Source organism: Apium graveolens, unplaced genomic scaffold, assembly GCF_009905375.1.
Source record: "Apium graveolens cultivar Ventura unplaced genomic scaffold, ASM990537v1 ctg7984, whole genome shotgun sequence".
NCBI lineage: Eukaryota > Viridiplantae > Streptophyta > Magnoliopsida > Apiales > Apiaceae > Apium > Apium graveolens.
The window spans coordinates 54,791-71,565 of record NW_027420796.1 but is presented as its reverse complement, the minus strand read 5'-3'; the positions used below and the strand labels follow the sequence as shown (position 1 = coordinate 71,565).

Here is a 16,775-nt window from a genome sequence, read left to right as displayed (position 1 = left end):
AATCAAATAATTTTCAATAAATCATAATAAATTCATTTTAATACCAAAAATTATAGAAAATTCATTTTTAATTTTGATTTTTCTCAAATAATGATTTAAAAATTATTTTAGGGTTTAAAAATTAGTAATAATTATTTATGTTGAATATTAAATTGAATTATCCGTATTTAATTGATATTAATTAGACCGTTAGTCCGATTCGAGCGAAACGAAAGCCTTTTGACTCAGAAAAATGAATTATTTTCATTAAAAATAATATTAAAGCCTAATTGCTTCTAAAAATTAGTTGACTTTGTTATTTGTTTGATTATCAGTCGAGTCGCATGCCGAGACGAGTTCGGAAAGTTCCGAAAAATAGGAAACGAGTCAGATAATGGTTAGTTGAGCGATCCGCGAGTCGATTTTGATTTTAAAAATTATTTTTAACTATAAAAATAATTATGTGCTTATGTTGTTATGTGTATTATATGGTTAGTCGAGTCTTACTTGCTAATATGTAATATACGAGTCAGTCATAAGCGCATGGGTAGACAAAAGGAACGATGTGAAGTCGGTTCAAGACGCAATTGAAGTACGAAATGACTAACCAGTCTATTTCTCTAACAGAAGCTAAGCCAGCAAGGCAGGTTGAGTCGGTGATAGACGAAGGTGACATATTTGTAGTGAGTCACGCAGAAGGCAAGTTTCTCCCCTATTCTACTTTCAGGATAGTGATATTTCTTCAGATTCTTATCACGCTTGCACTCTTTTGATTCTCTTATTCATATTTCATTTCGATTCTTGATTTCTCCTTTTCATTTGAATTCATTGTTTATATTCCAATTGCTACTCACAAATATTGATATATTCTGGTGATTAGAATATATCAAAACATACTGATTATTCCGGTTGCTACTCCATGGACTGGATAGTGATACTTGTAATAACCCCAATTTTTGGGAAATTTTTGAAACCCTTATGAATAGTGTTTTTGCTGAATGAGAAAACTTTTCATGCCACACTATGTAGGGGTTCTGAAATGGATATTCTGAGATTTTATTAGTACTTTATATGGGATATAAGTGTATGTAAAGATCGTCAGAATCCAATTCCGAACACTTTGGTTTTTCCCGGAAATCCACAAGATACGGAGAGAATTGAGTATAAGGTGACAGGATAAAAAGGATTTAAATTAAAGGATTATAAGAGAGGATCATAGAAGGAATATAATATATTGAGAAAGGTTAAGGGAACCTAAGTAATAAGATCCCGGGTATGATCCCTCAAACGATAAACGAGAACGAAAGATAAGCGAACCGTAAAACAAATAAGTGACCAAGAGACAAGCTTGTACAAGAAGCCAGGGACTGTGACATCATCAAACCACAAGGTGTGGACAAGTGGGAGCATTATGACATGTGCAAGGTGACATAGGCATGACAAGAAAGGAAGGAGATGTGGTGACTTTTTAACCATACAAAACCAAGGGCAACTAGGTAATTCACTAAAGCAAACAACAAAAATCAACCAACCAAGCAAATCATTTCATTTTCATCAAACAAAACACAAAATTCTCTCTTCTTCTTCTTCATGCTCTCGGGTGGTTTCTTAAGAAATGGGAAGTCCAAGCTCCTCCACTTGTTATTTTCCAAGGTAATTATCCTAGCTTCTCCTAGTTAAGTTACATACTTCCTATAAGTTTAAGCTTCTAAATCCAAGCCAATCTTTTTCTATAAATCATCAAAGAAGATGGTGAATAGTGTTTTCAAGAACTAAAATTTGTGTTCTTGAAGTTTTGTTTAGATTAAGCTTGGATAAGGACTTTAAGGGTGATTCCAAGCCATCCTCTTGATTCTCCACTCTCCAAGGAAGGTATAAACTACAAACCCTAGCTTTAGTTTTGAGTATTTAGGAATGGTTATGAGTAGTATAGTATATGTGGAGCATGAAACTTGTTTGTTTAAGAGTTTGGGTTGGAATGGTGGTGATTGATTTGTTGAGATCTTAAGATTTGGTTAAAGAATGTAGTATAGTTTAAATTCAAGTTTTAGGAGTAAGTAAATGGATTATAATGAGTTGGTTTGGGGCTGTTGTAATGTATTTTGGATGTAGTTTGGATTGGGTTGTGAATTGGGGTTGGATTGTGGTTGTTTTGAGTTGGTTTAAATTTGGGAAATCGCGTAAACATAGCCGTCGTAATGTCCGATTTACCGTAGACTGTTTTTGTTCTTAACATCAGAACCCGAGAACCCCCTGCTAGATTATGACCACTGCCATGTTTAGATAGCTCATGTTACGAGCTTCGTTTTGATATATGGTTCGTTTGATTCCGATGAACGGTTTAGGAGAAACGACCGTTTCAAGTAACGGCGTTTCGCGAACGAAACTTTTCCCCTCGCCTTACTTTGAAATGTAGGTTAAAGACCAAAAAGGGTTAATTAATGCATGAAACATTTATGGTAAGTGTTTTAGGCAGTTGGTAAGTCACTCGAGAAGGAATCGCTTTAAAACTCGTAAAGGTTAAATTATTAAAAATGGTGGAGCCGAGGGTACCCGAGTGACTTAAGCGAATCAGTGAGCGCAAAACAAGCGTTAGAGTCTAAGTTAGTTAAAGCATAGATTTACAAGTGACTTTGGTTTAATTCCAACTTACTTGTTGTTTATAGGTTACCAGACTTGTCCCAAGCCATTCGTAACCCCCAGTCGCCCAGGCAAGTTTTCTACCCGTTATACTGTTGTTGTGATGTATATATGTATATGCATTATCTTGCGATAGATGCATGTTGGTTAATTAGCAAATATTGCAATATATTGAAGCATGCTGCTATGGTATATATATATGCATGCCTGTTTCGTATTCTTTCCATATATATCTGTGGATTCAGTTTATAATACCTATGCTAGAGGATAGCGGTAATTTGCATATACCCTTAGTATAGGGACCCAAAGGCGAAAATATTTTCTAAAACCGGGAGTCGAGGACCCCGAGTAGATTTTGTATATATGGATATATATATATATATATACTTATATATATATATATGGTCATAGTTTTCAAAACTATTAATCGAATAAGGTTTATTCGATAACTTTAACTTTATTTTATTATTGAATATTATTTCGAATATTATTCGAAGGCTTATGACTCCTTTATATTAAATGAATATTATTTTGAATATTCATTCGAGGGCTTATGACTCTTTTATATTATTTATTGAATATTATTTGGATATTCATTCGAGGGCTTATGACTCTTTTATATTATTTATTGAATATTATTTGGATATTCATTCGAGGGCTTATGACTCTTTTATATTATTTATTGAATATTATTTGGATATTCATTCGAGGGCTTATGACTCTTTTATATTATTTATTGAATATTATTTTAATATTCATTCGAGGGCTTATGACTCTTTTATATTATTTATTGAATATTATTGAATATTCATTCGAGGGCTTATGACTCAGTTTATATTATTTAATGAATATTATTTGAATATTCATTTGAGGATCTATGACTCCGATTATTTGCTGAGATATATTCTTTATTTTATTAAAGAATAAGGTGTTAATAATCAAACTTATTTTTGATTATTCAAATAAAGATAATACTTTCATATAAGTATATCTTTTGTTATTTAATACTCGTTTCAAGTATAAGTTTTAATACTTCTACTTCAATTATTTTTATAAAGATTATTCTTTATGGGAATATTATTTAAATAATAATATTCAGTCACTTCTAAAAATTCTGGGGACTGATTTACTTCATTAAATCAGCCTTACTCCAAACACTCTTTAAAGTGTTTTCGAGTCTTCAAAATGATTTTTAAAAGTCAGAGTGGATCCCAAAACTCATTTTTATATTTAAGATCTTCCTTTTTAAGGGGATTTAAATACTCGCTCAAAACCTGGGGAATCCGGCTCTGTGGTGTATTTTATATTCGCAACAAGGTTGCAGATTTGGTAAATGAATTGATTACTTGCCCAACGTTCGGGAAGTAAGCCCCTCTCATTGAGTCGGCATAAGCGACAGGCCGGGGTATGGTCTATTATTGTGTAAGTGGCTCAGTGGGAGTCCATCAAATGCATAAGTGGCTGAGTGGCAGTCCAGCATAGGTCTTAATTATGACCAGGGTGATGACCAGTGGGGAATTCGTCCATCTACTAGTAGAAAAGGTTACTTATTGGTATCTTTGCCTGATCAGCAAGATATCGGGTTTATGCCAAAATTCTTTTCCTTTCCAAAATTCATTGGATGTTTCGAACTCTGTTCATACTTTACATAACAGAGGTTCCAGGAAATGTTTAAGAGATATATATATGTGGATATATATATATCGGGACTAAATAAAGTATCTCGTAACTTTATTTCATTCAATAATATTTCAAAGATTGAATCTATTCAAATCTTGTCTTGTAGTCTCATCTATGTGATGAACTTTTGAAACTGATTATAACTTGAACGGTGGTAGTTCAAGTAGTATTGGGAAAGATATAAGTATATTGGGGTATTTGGTAACCTCATCTTTTAAACTTATATCTAATTAATAATTGTCTTATGAATGACAAAGATTTTCAGAAAAACGTTGAGACAAGGTTAGATATATGAGATCACCTTGCAACGATATTTTTTTATATATACAGTTATACACTGGGATTTTGTGTATATTATGCATGGAAGAGGACTTCCAAGATTTTGAAAAGTATATATGTACATATATATATATACTGAATATTTTGCGACTTCATCGCATTAAGATATCAACTTGGTTCATTTCTTTTGACCAAGACTTTCATGAGTATTATGAGTAGGCTCATATATTGTAAATCATTATACATATTATTTTGGTGGGCTTGCTGCTCACCCTTGCTTTATTTCTTCATCACACAACAACAGTTAGGAAAGATGGCCAGACTCCAGCAGACCCAGCGCAAGCGCGTGGGAAGCGTCCCGCGTCTTCCCGTTGATGTTGTAGCTGCTATAGCTGCAGAGGTAGATCTATTGTAGATCAGACCATCTACTTTTGAGAATCAATTATGTATAATTATAACTTGTGGCAGATAATGGCAATTAACTGTAAATTTATCAAGTAATCATTTTGGGTTGTAATAACTTTTAAATTGTGGATTCAAAGACTTGTACTTATTTAAATTTCATCTCTGGGACTATAACGGGTTGTGGTGTGTGTTAGTGTGGGGTCACAGCATAAGGTTATTTATTATTAATTAAGTGAAGTGATATTGTGGAAAGAAAGACCGTGACGACCCGGATCCCCGACCCCGGATCTGGGGGTGTTACAATACTTTTGGGGATTAAGTTTACTTAATCCTAAGGACCGGGACATAACCGGATCCTTGAGATGGGCCGCATTTCCTGGGTGCCCGATGAGATCTATATAGTGGGATATAGATCTGCACTGTATACTGGCTGATCAGCAGGGTATAGATGCGAACTTGTGTCCAGTTTAGTTCGTTTGTACTCGCCAGTATTGGCCTTCTTTCTACTCTCGCGGGGTTATATCTTTGCAGATATACCCAGGTTACCGATTCACTTAAACTGCTTAAACACTGTTTATATTTTGTAGACTTGTTAAGCAATTTTTTTGCTCACCTCTTTTTGTTGTTATTCACCTTATTGTTTTCAGTTAAGAAGGAATATGAAGCCCATCAGGACTCGAGTGGTAAAGAAGCGGGTCAAGCCTCGGGATCCTCTCGTAGCCAAGGTGTTGATCCCAATCCAGGAAGAAAGCTTTGAGTTGCCCGAACAGGTGGAGTGTAGATAGTCAGTATGTGTGTTTGAATAAAAGATGAACTTAGTTTAAAACTGGTTAGACAATGGTTTGTAATAAAGAGAGTTTATAAGATTTTGAATTTGGTTTGTAATAAAGTAGTTAGTGGTTCTTGTTTTCGTACTTCAACCTAAAAAGATTATGGTTAGTGTTAAAGGTGTTTAGATTCATTTCTTTATTATTTGTTAATCAGATTGTACAGGTTGGGTGATTAGCTAGTAACCCCCAGACTTATACCACGGGTCTGGAGGGCGTTACACGAAGCCTCGGATAAAATCCTGAGCAAATACTCAACTATACTGGAGCACCAACACTTAGAAAACAAAATGACAACGAAGCCTGTAATCTAGTAGAATTACAAAGGAACAGGATTAAATGCGACATAGCTGAATAATAACCTACAGCAACAATAATATCCCCAACTAGTAAAAAATAACAGGCCATTTACTACAGAGCCCCGTATTTATTACTAACAACGATGCTTGAGATTGTAGTGACATTATAACTTGGAAATTAATAACCAATATTAGTATTTTTATCCACTCTAGATGGCCTCTTTCCCCTGAAATTTTGATGTAGAAAAGAAAGTGTAGAATTTAGCAATGATGAAGAAGATGAATCTGAAAATTATGAAAATATTCTACTGAAGAAGATGATACAATGGAGTTCTGATTATATACACTGAGAGACTTACTAACTAATTCTCCCTCCATTTCTAACTAACTCAAATGATTTAAATTACATTTATGTCCTGAACTCTGTTCACTATTTACAAATGTAGCCTTTGACCTCTTTGACTGAGTATACTCCTCAATATCCCCCCTCAAATTAGGAGGAGTGAAGATATTCATCACACCTAATTTGCTCAGTAAAGTAGATGTTCGTGCAACAGTCAATGGTTTAGTACATAAATCTGCTGGCTGAGAAGCAGTTGGTAAGTAGACCGGACGAATGAAGCCATTCTTGATATGATCTCGAACTAAATGACAATCTAGTTCAATATGCTTTGTTTTCTTATGAAGAACCGGATTATCTGCAATGCTGATGGCTGAGGTGTTATCACAAGCAATAGTAATTGGTCTAAGAACTTGAAAATGTAGTTCTATCAACAGATTATAAACCCATTTCACTTCACATAATGCATTGGCCATAGACCTGTATTCTGCCTCAGTAGAGGACCTTGCAACAATGTTCAGTTTTTTGTACTTCCAAGATAAGAGATATTTGCCTAGCATGACACAGTAACCTGACACAGATCTGCGAGTCATGGGACAGGAAGCCCAATCTGCATCATAAAATACTTGTAACTGGAGAGAACTATCAGAAGAGAGAAGTAACCATTAACCAGGTGATTGTTTGAGATATTTGATTAGTTTAAGGGCTGTTTGCAAGTGAATGTCAGTTGGTTTAGCCAGAAATTGGCTAAGTATACTCACAGGGTAAGAAAGTTCAGGTCTGGTGATAGTAAGATGTATCAGTTGATCAACCAGATGCCTATATGGAGTTCCATCAGAAAGAGGGAAACCAGACAGATGATGAAGATTGTGCTGAGCAGCTAGTGTGATTTTACTAGGTTTTGCAGCTAGTAAACCTGCTTGATGAATAAGACTGAGTGCATATTTCCTTTTTTGTAGATAGATACCCTTACTGGATGTAGCTATTTCTATTCCAAGAAAATAATGTAGATGTCCAAGATCTTTAGGCTTAAATCTAGACTGTAAGAAATCTTTGACAGCCTTAATAGATGACTCACAAGATCCTGTAAGAACTATGTCATTAACATAGACAAGCAATGCAGTAAATGTAGAGGATGTGTGAAAAACAAATAGGGAACTATCAGCCTTTGATTGGATATACCCATATTCTAATAGAGCATCAGAAAATTTGGTAAACCACTCTCTAGGTGCTTGTCGTAAACCATAGAGAGATTTGATCAGTTTGCAGACTGGATGAGATCCAATAAAATCAACAGGAATAGTTACTCGAGGAGGCACTTACATATAGATTTCTTCATGCAAGTCACTGTGAAGAAAAGCATTTGTAATGTCTAGTTGATGCAGGACCCAATTTTGCATAGAAGCCAAAGAAAGAATAACTCTAACAGTAGCCATCTTGGCAACAGGTGCAAAGGTCTGAAAGAAAACAATCCCTTGAGTTTGGGTGAACCCTTTGGCCACTAGTCTGGCTTTATATCTATCAACATTCCCATCTGCTTGATATTTGACCTTAAACAACCATTTACACCTAACTACTCTCTTCTTGGGAGGTAAATTGACTATTTTTTAGGTTTTATTAGTTTCTAAGGCATTGAGTTCAGTTTGCATGGCTACACACCATAAAGGATTTGTAACAACCTGTCTATAGGTAGTAGGTTCCATAATTTTCATGGAATTAGCTACAAACTTCTGATAAGTGGAACCAAGATGAGTTATAGAGTCTACTGACTGTAAAGGGTAATTAACAGTGCAGTTTGTAGAATTAGACAAAAAATTGGGAAGATCTGTAAAATCCTTGAATTTATGAGGTATAGATTTCACTCTTGTTGGTCTAACTGGAGGATTTAATGTAGCAGGGAAGGAAGTAACTGTAGGAGGTACAATAGTCTCAGAAGAATTGGTTATAATAAGAGCAGATTCAGTATAGGGTGATGTTTCTCCAGAAATAAGTGAATTATTAGAATCTGTATGAATATGACTAGATGTAGTAATAGGACGAGACTCAGAATTTGGCTGAGAACTGAAATGGGAGGTGTTAATATCCTCAGTGAATGGAGTGTCTAAAGGAAATAATGCAATTTCTGCTGAAATTTTATGCAAAATATATGGAAAAATATGTTCATAGAATATAACAACTCTAGATGTGAAGGTTTGATTTGTGTCAAGATGCAGGAGGTTGTATCCCTTTTTATTGTGAGAGTAACCCAGAAAAATACATTTGTAAGCCCTAGGAAAAATTTATCTTGCCTTTTTGACAGAGTAGATGAATAACATAGACATCCAAACACCTTTAGATGATGTTATTGAGGAGGCTTTTTATATAAAATTTGATAAGGTGTTTGATTATTCAAAAAAAAAGAGGGAGTTCTATTGATTAGATATGTGGCTGTCAAGATACAATATCCCCACAAGTGAATTGGAAGAGATGCTCTAAATTTAAGGGCCCTTGCTACTGCAAGTAAATGTTTATATTTCCTTTCAGCTCTACCATTTTGCTGAGGGGAGTGAACACATGACATCTGATGTAAAATACCATGACTCTGAAATAAATGAGTTAAAGAAGTGTTCACAAATTCAGTACCATTGTCTGTCCTGACAAATTTGACACATGTGTTGAATTGAGTTGCTACCATTTTGAAGAAATTTTGAAAAATACTGAATACTTGAGTCTTAGAGAAAAGAAGGTAGGTCCAAGTGCATCTACTGTGATCATCTACAATTGTCAGGAAATCTTTACAAGTAGAATAAGTGGGATGTTTATAAGGACCCCAAAGATCACAATAAATCAAGTCAAAGCATTTATCTGTAATTTTATCATTGATAGGAAAAGGTAATCTGCTTTGTTTAGCAAAATGACAAGTATCACAAGGATCTTCATTATTTATAAGAGATGACAAATAGTCTATGGACTTGAGTACAGATACAGGGGAATGCCCCATTCTATCATGCCATAACTGGCTCAGTAAACCAGCTTTAGACTTGAGTTGAGAAGAAGAGTAAGCATTGACAGTATGATGACTTGAATCAGCAGTAGATGTCAAAGTAGGAAGAACAAGCTTGAAGAGATTGCCATGAAGTTTACCCATCCCCATCACCCTCTTCATAGGGGCCTGAATGATACAGTGATGAGAGTTGAATAAAACTTCACACCGAAGAGTGTTATTAAGTTTACTAACAAAGATGAGATCGAAATTAAATTCAGGTATGAGTAACACATTATGAAGAATAATTTCGGAAGTGATTTGAACTTGACCCTTGACAGACACAGTAGTTGTGTAACCATTAGGTAGACAGATTTTAATATCACAAGATTATGAGGTTCTTAACAAATTAGGATGACAGGTTATGTGGTCTATAGCCCCCTGAATCAACTATCCAATCCATAGAGTTATGATAGCTAGCTAAACATACAATTGTCATGGAAGAGCACAAAGAAGAAATATTACTGATTGAGGTACTTCATTTGTGGTCAGAGAGGATGTTGACTGGTTTAGCAATGATAGCAGTTGTTGGTATTGATCTGAGGTCAAATTCTGAGTGCTTCTGTTAGTTTCTATCACCTTTGCTATATTATTTTCATCATCAGCTCCACTGTTAAGTTGAGATATCATCTTGCTGCCTGAAACATTAGAGAACCTGGAGAATTTATTGATGTTAGGTTTATTCCTTGGTGGAAATCCTATCAGATGGAAACACCTATCTCTTGTATGGTTTGTTCCATGACAATGAGTGCACTCCATATTTCCTTTCTTAAACTGTGATTTTCCTTTATTCTCTGAACCAGATGCAGACTTCTTGAAATCAGACTTTGCAAATTTGTTACCAGACACATTTCTAGTCATCATCACAGCAGACTCAGTGAAAGAGATATGTCATAAGTCCAATCATGTATGAGGATTTAGGAATAACTTTTATGTAATCTGTTTTGATTTCATTGATATTAATAAAAGGCTTGTTTTGTTTTTATTGCGGGCTCTATCTATTTAAATGTTTAAATAAGATATACCACAGTTTAGAGTAAAGCTTTTTATGGATTGTGATGAGATCATAATAATGAGACCTAAAAGATGATAACTCTAAACTTAAATAGTTCCTGGTCGTAGGATTACTAACTGGTAATTAAAAATCTGCAAAGATCGGTACATACTATGCTTGCTTCATTATGAAGGATGTCTGTTCTCATAGACATTTGTGTGGTGACACTATAGCTAGTATGTAGGTGCTTATTATATAATAAGTTCACTGAACATGACTCACACAGCTGAACAACTGATGGAGTTCACTCACGTGTCAGCAGTTGTTCACATAGTGATGGTTGTACAAGTATCCTTAGACTTGAGATCATCATAGTCATCTTGTGTACACTGAACTATGCTTTGGTTTAGTTCTTAGTCTCAAGGGATAATTATAAGGGCTCTACTGAGTATAGGAATTTGTATACGAAGATAGTGTATGATCAATAAAGGATCTACCCCTTCCAGTGTAGGAAGAGAATGTTCAATGCTGATCCACTTATGTTAGTTCAGGAATCTCTGGCCAGAGTGAATGAAATTAGAAAGAAGTTTCTAATTTACATTAAATAAAACTAAGCATAGTGAATGGGAAATCAAGTGATTAAATAAGATTGGCTTGACACAAGTTCCATGCCTTGTATTTAATCGTGACATTGCAGGGTAGAAGGAATTAATTGTACGGTAACTACTCACTGAATAGGTTCTTGGTATTCTAAACAGTGAATTCGTATTATCCGGATAGTCGCTATATGCTGAGAAGTATCTCTCACGATGTAGAATAAATATGATTAATTAATTAATCATATTTAATGAATTAGAGAATTTATATAAATAATGATAATTGTTCACTTTACTTCTGTCCAAAAAGATTAATAATATCGATCAGTTCCAAATTACACTTGAATCTGATAGTGCACCATAATCTTCTTGTAGCAATATCAACTTATTCCTCAGGTAACGTATTCGTAATAAGAGAATGGTTGGGTTTAGTTAACTTAACCTTAATAATTTCAATACCGCTTGCTTCATCTCTGGTTTTCAAGTGATTCTCTATATCGCTCCTTAATAAGCTATATTCATTTTTGAAAAGGTTGCGGTAATAGGTTCACCTTTTGATGTTGGCTTTGATTCTTCAATAAATATGACATTTACTTACATGTCCTTCTATTTCCATTCTTATGCCATGTTAGTCCATACCTTCGTTTAAATTTCCATATTTAATCGCAGTCTTAGAATGACTTTCCTATCTCCAAATATAGGCCTTTCACTCCATTAGCTCTGACACCCTGACGTTCATAACTTATTTATATCATGGACAATTTTATAAAATTTCTTTATCATCCTTTTGATTCCACTTCCCTTTCTACTCAAGTTCTCCATTCTCATGACTCATTATCTCTTCTTAACATAAGTGATTCCTTCTATAACGACCCGTGTATGTTTGAATTATTTAATATGTGATTATTATGGAAATTATTAAATAAAATATGTGTATTGGTTTTGACCACTATGTGTTCTTTGATTATTATATAGATGTAATTTATGATGTACCGGGTTGTTCGCGTGATTAATTAAGGAATTGCATTGAATTGTTTCACTTTTAAAGTGGATTTAATGCAAATTTATTTGTATAAATAATTGAAGTGTCTCTAAAATTATTTTTATGATTTTATAATTACAATAATTTTTTTTAAGATTTTATAAAATTGAGAAATCAATATTTTATTAATTATTTATCTTTAAATGATTTTCTGAATGCTTTTATTTGTAAAATCCATATTTAATTCAAAAACTCTTCAAAAATTATGAAACTTATATTTATGTAAGTTGGGAATATTTCGGGAATTTTAAAATTATTTTGGGAATTTTTGGGATTAATTCTACCCTCGCGTCGATTCGTATAATTGATGAAAGCGGGCATAAAGTGCATTTTAGAAATTGTTTTAAAATTACAAAATTTATGTTTTTATAAACTTCAGCATATTTGTAACCTTTTAAGGCAATTTTCTTAATATTCTGAAATTATTTTATGTGTAACTCGGTTCATTAATTATGAAATGCGGGTACGAGTTGTGTTTCAAATATGCTTTAAAAATTACGAAAATTTTATTTTAGTAACTTTGAATTATTTGTGATATTTTAAGATTATTTTCGTAATTTTATGAAGTTATTTTACGTGCACCTCGGTCCGTTAAATTCGAATTTCGAGATAAACCGGGTCTCAGAATCTTCGTGATTATCCAACAATACACGTGTTTGAATTACAGGAATTGTACTGCTACGTGTCTTGCATCCATTTCATACAACAGAAATAAAAAAAATAGAAAAATAATAGCACAAAACACACACGCACGCTGGGGGGGCTATCTCTCATTCCTCTCTTACATTTTCTCTCCTCTCTCACCCCTGTTCTTCCCTTGCGCGACTGTGTCACTCGCATCTGCCCATCTCTTCGTTGGTCGGTTATTGCGCCGCCCTGTTCTCCATTTAGCTTCTCTGTTTTGTCAATCTTTTGGCGATTTTTTTTCCGGTTATCTCCGGCGTTACTTCGGCTTGGCCCATTTGTTTCATTTGGTATATATATATGGAGTGTGTATATATGTGCCTAAACATATGTTGATGCTGGATTTTGTACTCCGATTTTGTTCCGGTTGCCGCCGAATTTTCCGGCATGGCGGCCAGTTGTATGTATCTATGTGCGTGGTCCTGGGATATCTTTGTTGCTTTATTGAATTGGTTCTGATTGGATTTCTTTTATTCATTCTGCAGGAATTATTAATTGACTATCTTAATGATGTAAATTATTGCGATCAAAATTTTATTTATCGGTAAAATTCGTATTGGAAACCCGAATTATTCGGGCACCGACGAATTTTGCCTCCGTCAATGATGACTTTCGATGAGTTGACGGTGGACCTGTGATGATTATAATCTGAGTCCTAATTTAATAAATAAATGTAAAATGCGAATAATAATTAATAATAGTATTGAATTGGTGTTGGGAAATTATGGATATTGGTTGTTGTGATTAGGGATTGTTGGGGTGAATTGACGTCGATTGTATTCGACGGGTAGTCCTATAAACGAAGGAAACGCTGCCCGATTTTCGGGAAACTGAACTACGTAAATACGGGAACGTATCCGATGATTATCGGGACGTCGAGTGACTATATATATATGTGTCTGTATTTTATACGAAACTTGATTGTACGATGTGATGAAATATTTTGCCAAATCGATAACCCTGATTTCGTAAAATAAAGAGTGTATGTATTTCTTTCCGAAAACGAACACCAAACCGATTTTCGAGATTGTGAACCCTACTTGTTGCGTGTGTTATTATAATATACATAATTACGAGTCAGATTTGAATATCGTTGGGTAGAATTGGTATCGAGGATATGTCAAGCATACCTGGACGTCTAACATAGGGTATTTTGACCCTGTAGGTTCTAGTCAGAAACCGAAAGTGGACGTTGGACTAAAGATGACCTAGTAGTCAGTCGACGAGCTCAGTAGAGATTCAACAAAAAAACCTGAGTGCCGAAGTCAAATCTAATGTGGTCTAGTGGTTGGACGTTAAAGCCTGAGCGGCAGAGTCGGCTCAGAGTCGATCAGTAATAGTTATAAAGCCCTGTAAGGCAAGTATTTCTGAACTTTTCTTCAAGACATATCGCAAATATTTTCGAACTGTTTCATAACATGTCGCTATTATTCAAAATAACTCTTGTTTTATATTGCAAGTACTTTAAATTATTTAACCTTGAACCCTGATTTTTTTTTATCTTGAGCCATAAGCCATATTTCTTGGTAAACCCTCCTTTGTTGAATTTCAGATACAAAATCACACAAATATGACACTACTCCCCAAATGTATAACTATCAAACACCAAACACTGGAACAAAATTGTTTGAAAACACAGAAACTTTTGTACTCCCGCCATTCTTTATAACATCAGAGAACTATACCTTAAAAAATCATTATTCGTATAATACCTGATCCTTTACGGACTGAAAACCATTTTTTTATACATACCCTGATATACCCTTGTGATATCCATGAGTTTTTTTATGTTTTTATTCAAGTGTTTAATCATTATTGACTATGATCGTGTTGTATCGAATGATATTGTTTATCATATTGAACTGCTTTAGAATTGGATAGTTTTTTATGTATGGACCAGATTCGTGGTCAGACCATATCAATGGTCAAGTTAGGCCAATGTGTGCCTTGGATCCAGTAGTTAGAGCAGTGCTGTGTGCTTTGCTCGGGGTTAGTGCGTGACTGATCAGCAGCCTAACCTTGGTTTTAAAAACTTAAAATAAATATCCAATTCTAATGATTATTTAGCAATAAACTTGATTCCTCTGAATCATTTCGTTTGATCATTGATTAACCTCAACTATTGTCATTGTGACTTACTGAGCTAGTTAGCTCACTCTTGCGAATCTTTTTATGTATTCTACAGTTAAGAAGGATACGGTTGATAACGAGGTTTCCCAGTTCAATGTACGAGCTAGGACACCGGATTGAGTTGGATCGAGCTAGCAGGAACTTATTGCGGTAGTGAGATAGTAAGATTGTAAGAATAATTTTATTATCAGTTGTAAATTAAATTAGTTGGGATTTTGTACGATGTAATAAAAGTTAATGTTGTGGCTTGTTTTCATACTTTAACCTGTTGCGATCCGTGGTTGTGTAAAGCAGGGTCATTGCAAATAGTATCTCATATACAGGTTTATATATTATGTATGTGTTGTGGACCCCAAACTTCTGACCCAGGTTTGGAGGGCGCCACACCTTCTTTCTAATTATACTGATTTGGGTTATTATTAGATAAACCATTATGTGGCCAATAATGGAATAAAAGCTTTCTATAATTATTTGAATTCTTGTCGACCGAACTATCAAAACCCATTGTTAGCTACTTCCTTAAACTTACTTACACAATCACTAATCGCATAACTTTCATTTTTAATCCATTCTAACTATTCTCTGTCACATCTTTGGCTTCTTCGCATTGACGATATGTTTCAAATTATTGAGGTCTATGCCCGCTATACATCATCTCTCCTGCATAATCAAGAGATCTTCTTCTTTAGTTCAAATGCCAACATTGTCAGCTTATATCATACATCAAATACTTGTATTCGTGAGTTCTATGGTATTTTTGAATAATTCTTGTTACATTGTCATTCTATACTGATATACTTCCAAATCCTTTGATAAAAATTTATTGCAGATGATAAAATTTCTTTAATCGTCTAACAACATCCATATTGGCGTAGATCCAATTTCTTCTTTATTCAATCGTTCTTCTTCATTCTCTTCTTCCTTCTCTTGGTTCTTATCTTGACCCTTGAGTTCTTGAAAACATTTGTCTCACTTGCATGTGTAAGTAACATTTTAATTCTCTTATCTATTGCAAAGACATATTTATCCAATTAAAGCCTCACACACTTGCAGTAATATTGTGCTAATTCTGCTAAACTTCTGAATTCTACTGATGTCCTTACTTCCTCCAAATTTCTCATTGCTTTGACTTTGGATCTGAAAATCACATCAGAAATAGACTTAATCTAACTGGAATCGATTTCCATCTAACTGACCATAAGTTGGTAAAATTAACCAATTAACTCTTTTAATTGATCAATCAAACCAAGTGATGACTAGCTAAATGAAATCGGAGACCAATTATATAAAGTCAGTTTGGCTACAGCCACTTCTTTCAAGAACCGAGATCGCAATCATTTGGAGTATAAACATGAATATTAATAATACACAGAAGTATACTTTTACCTTTAAAAGTAGGGTATTACTAAAAATTTGGGCAGCATCTCCTCTATATTATGGACCACTAGTCGGACTCAAGCCGACACCAACAATCAACCAAACAATCAACCAACTAAATCAATCCACCATCATGAACTCATCATTTCACCGAGAGAAACTCCTAGAGGACAGGAGTGGACTAAGGAGTGGAACACAGTTACCTTTGTTCCTTCTGAAAAGATTCTTGCTGATCACTTGGCAAAAGTTGATAAGATGCTAGTTAATGATGATTTCAAAACTCAGCTCAGAGTTACTACACTTAGTACAAGGCACCTTCAGGGTCAACACTCTGTAACTTAGGCCAAGGTGGACAAGATTCAAGAAACCTTAAATCAGCAAGATACAGTTGTCAAGTTGGACAAGAAAAGGTTTTTCAAACCTTCCTTTGACAAAATTACCAACATTGAGAAAACCCAAGAGCAGCAACAGTCTCAGATTG

The 16,775-nt window shown here is 34.5% G+C and overlaps 1 protein-coding gene across 1 annotated transcript; it reads right to left on the bottom strand.

The window, feature by feature from the left end:
• Window positions 1–7,114: 7,114 nt before the first annotated feature.
• Window positions 7,115–10,332, bottom strand: LOC141704569 (uncharacterized). Its single transcript, XM_074507796.1, has 6 exons — window positions 10,051–10,332; window positions 9,409–9,600; window positions 8,889–9,030; window positions 8,129–8,574; window positions 7,798–7,999; window positions 7,115–7,719 (listed from the first exon to the last, which is right to left on the bottom strand). The coding sequence occupies exons 1-6, from the start codon at window positions 10,330–10,332 to the stop codon at window positions 7,115–7,117; spliced, it is 1,869 nt and encodes a 622-aa protein (XP_074363897.1).
• Window positions 10,333–16,775: the final 6,443 nt, after the last annotated feature.

Coding starts and splice junctions, on each gene's coding strand:
- LOC141704569 (XM_074507796.1), bottom strand. CDS start 10,332: ATGACTAGAAATGTGTCTGGTAACAAATTTGCAAAGTCTGATTTCAAG. Junction 8,000..8,128: donor AACCTACTACCTATAGACAG/GTTGTTACAAAT, acceptor TGGTTGTTTAAG/GTCAAATATCAAGCAGATGG. Junction 7,720..7,797: donor TACAAATGCTTTTCTTCACA/GTGACTTGCATG, acceptor GATCTCATCCAG/TCTGCAAACTGATCAAATCT.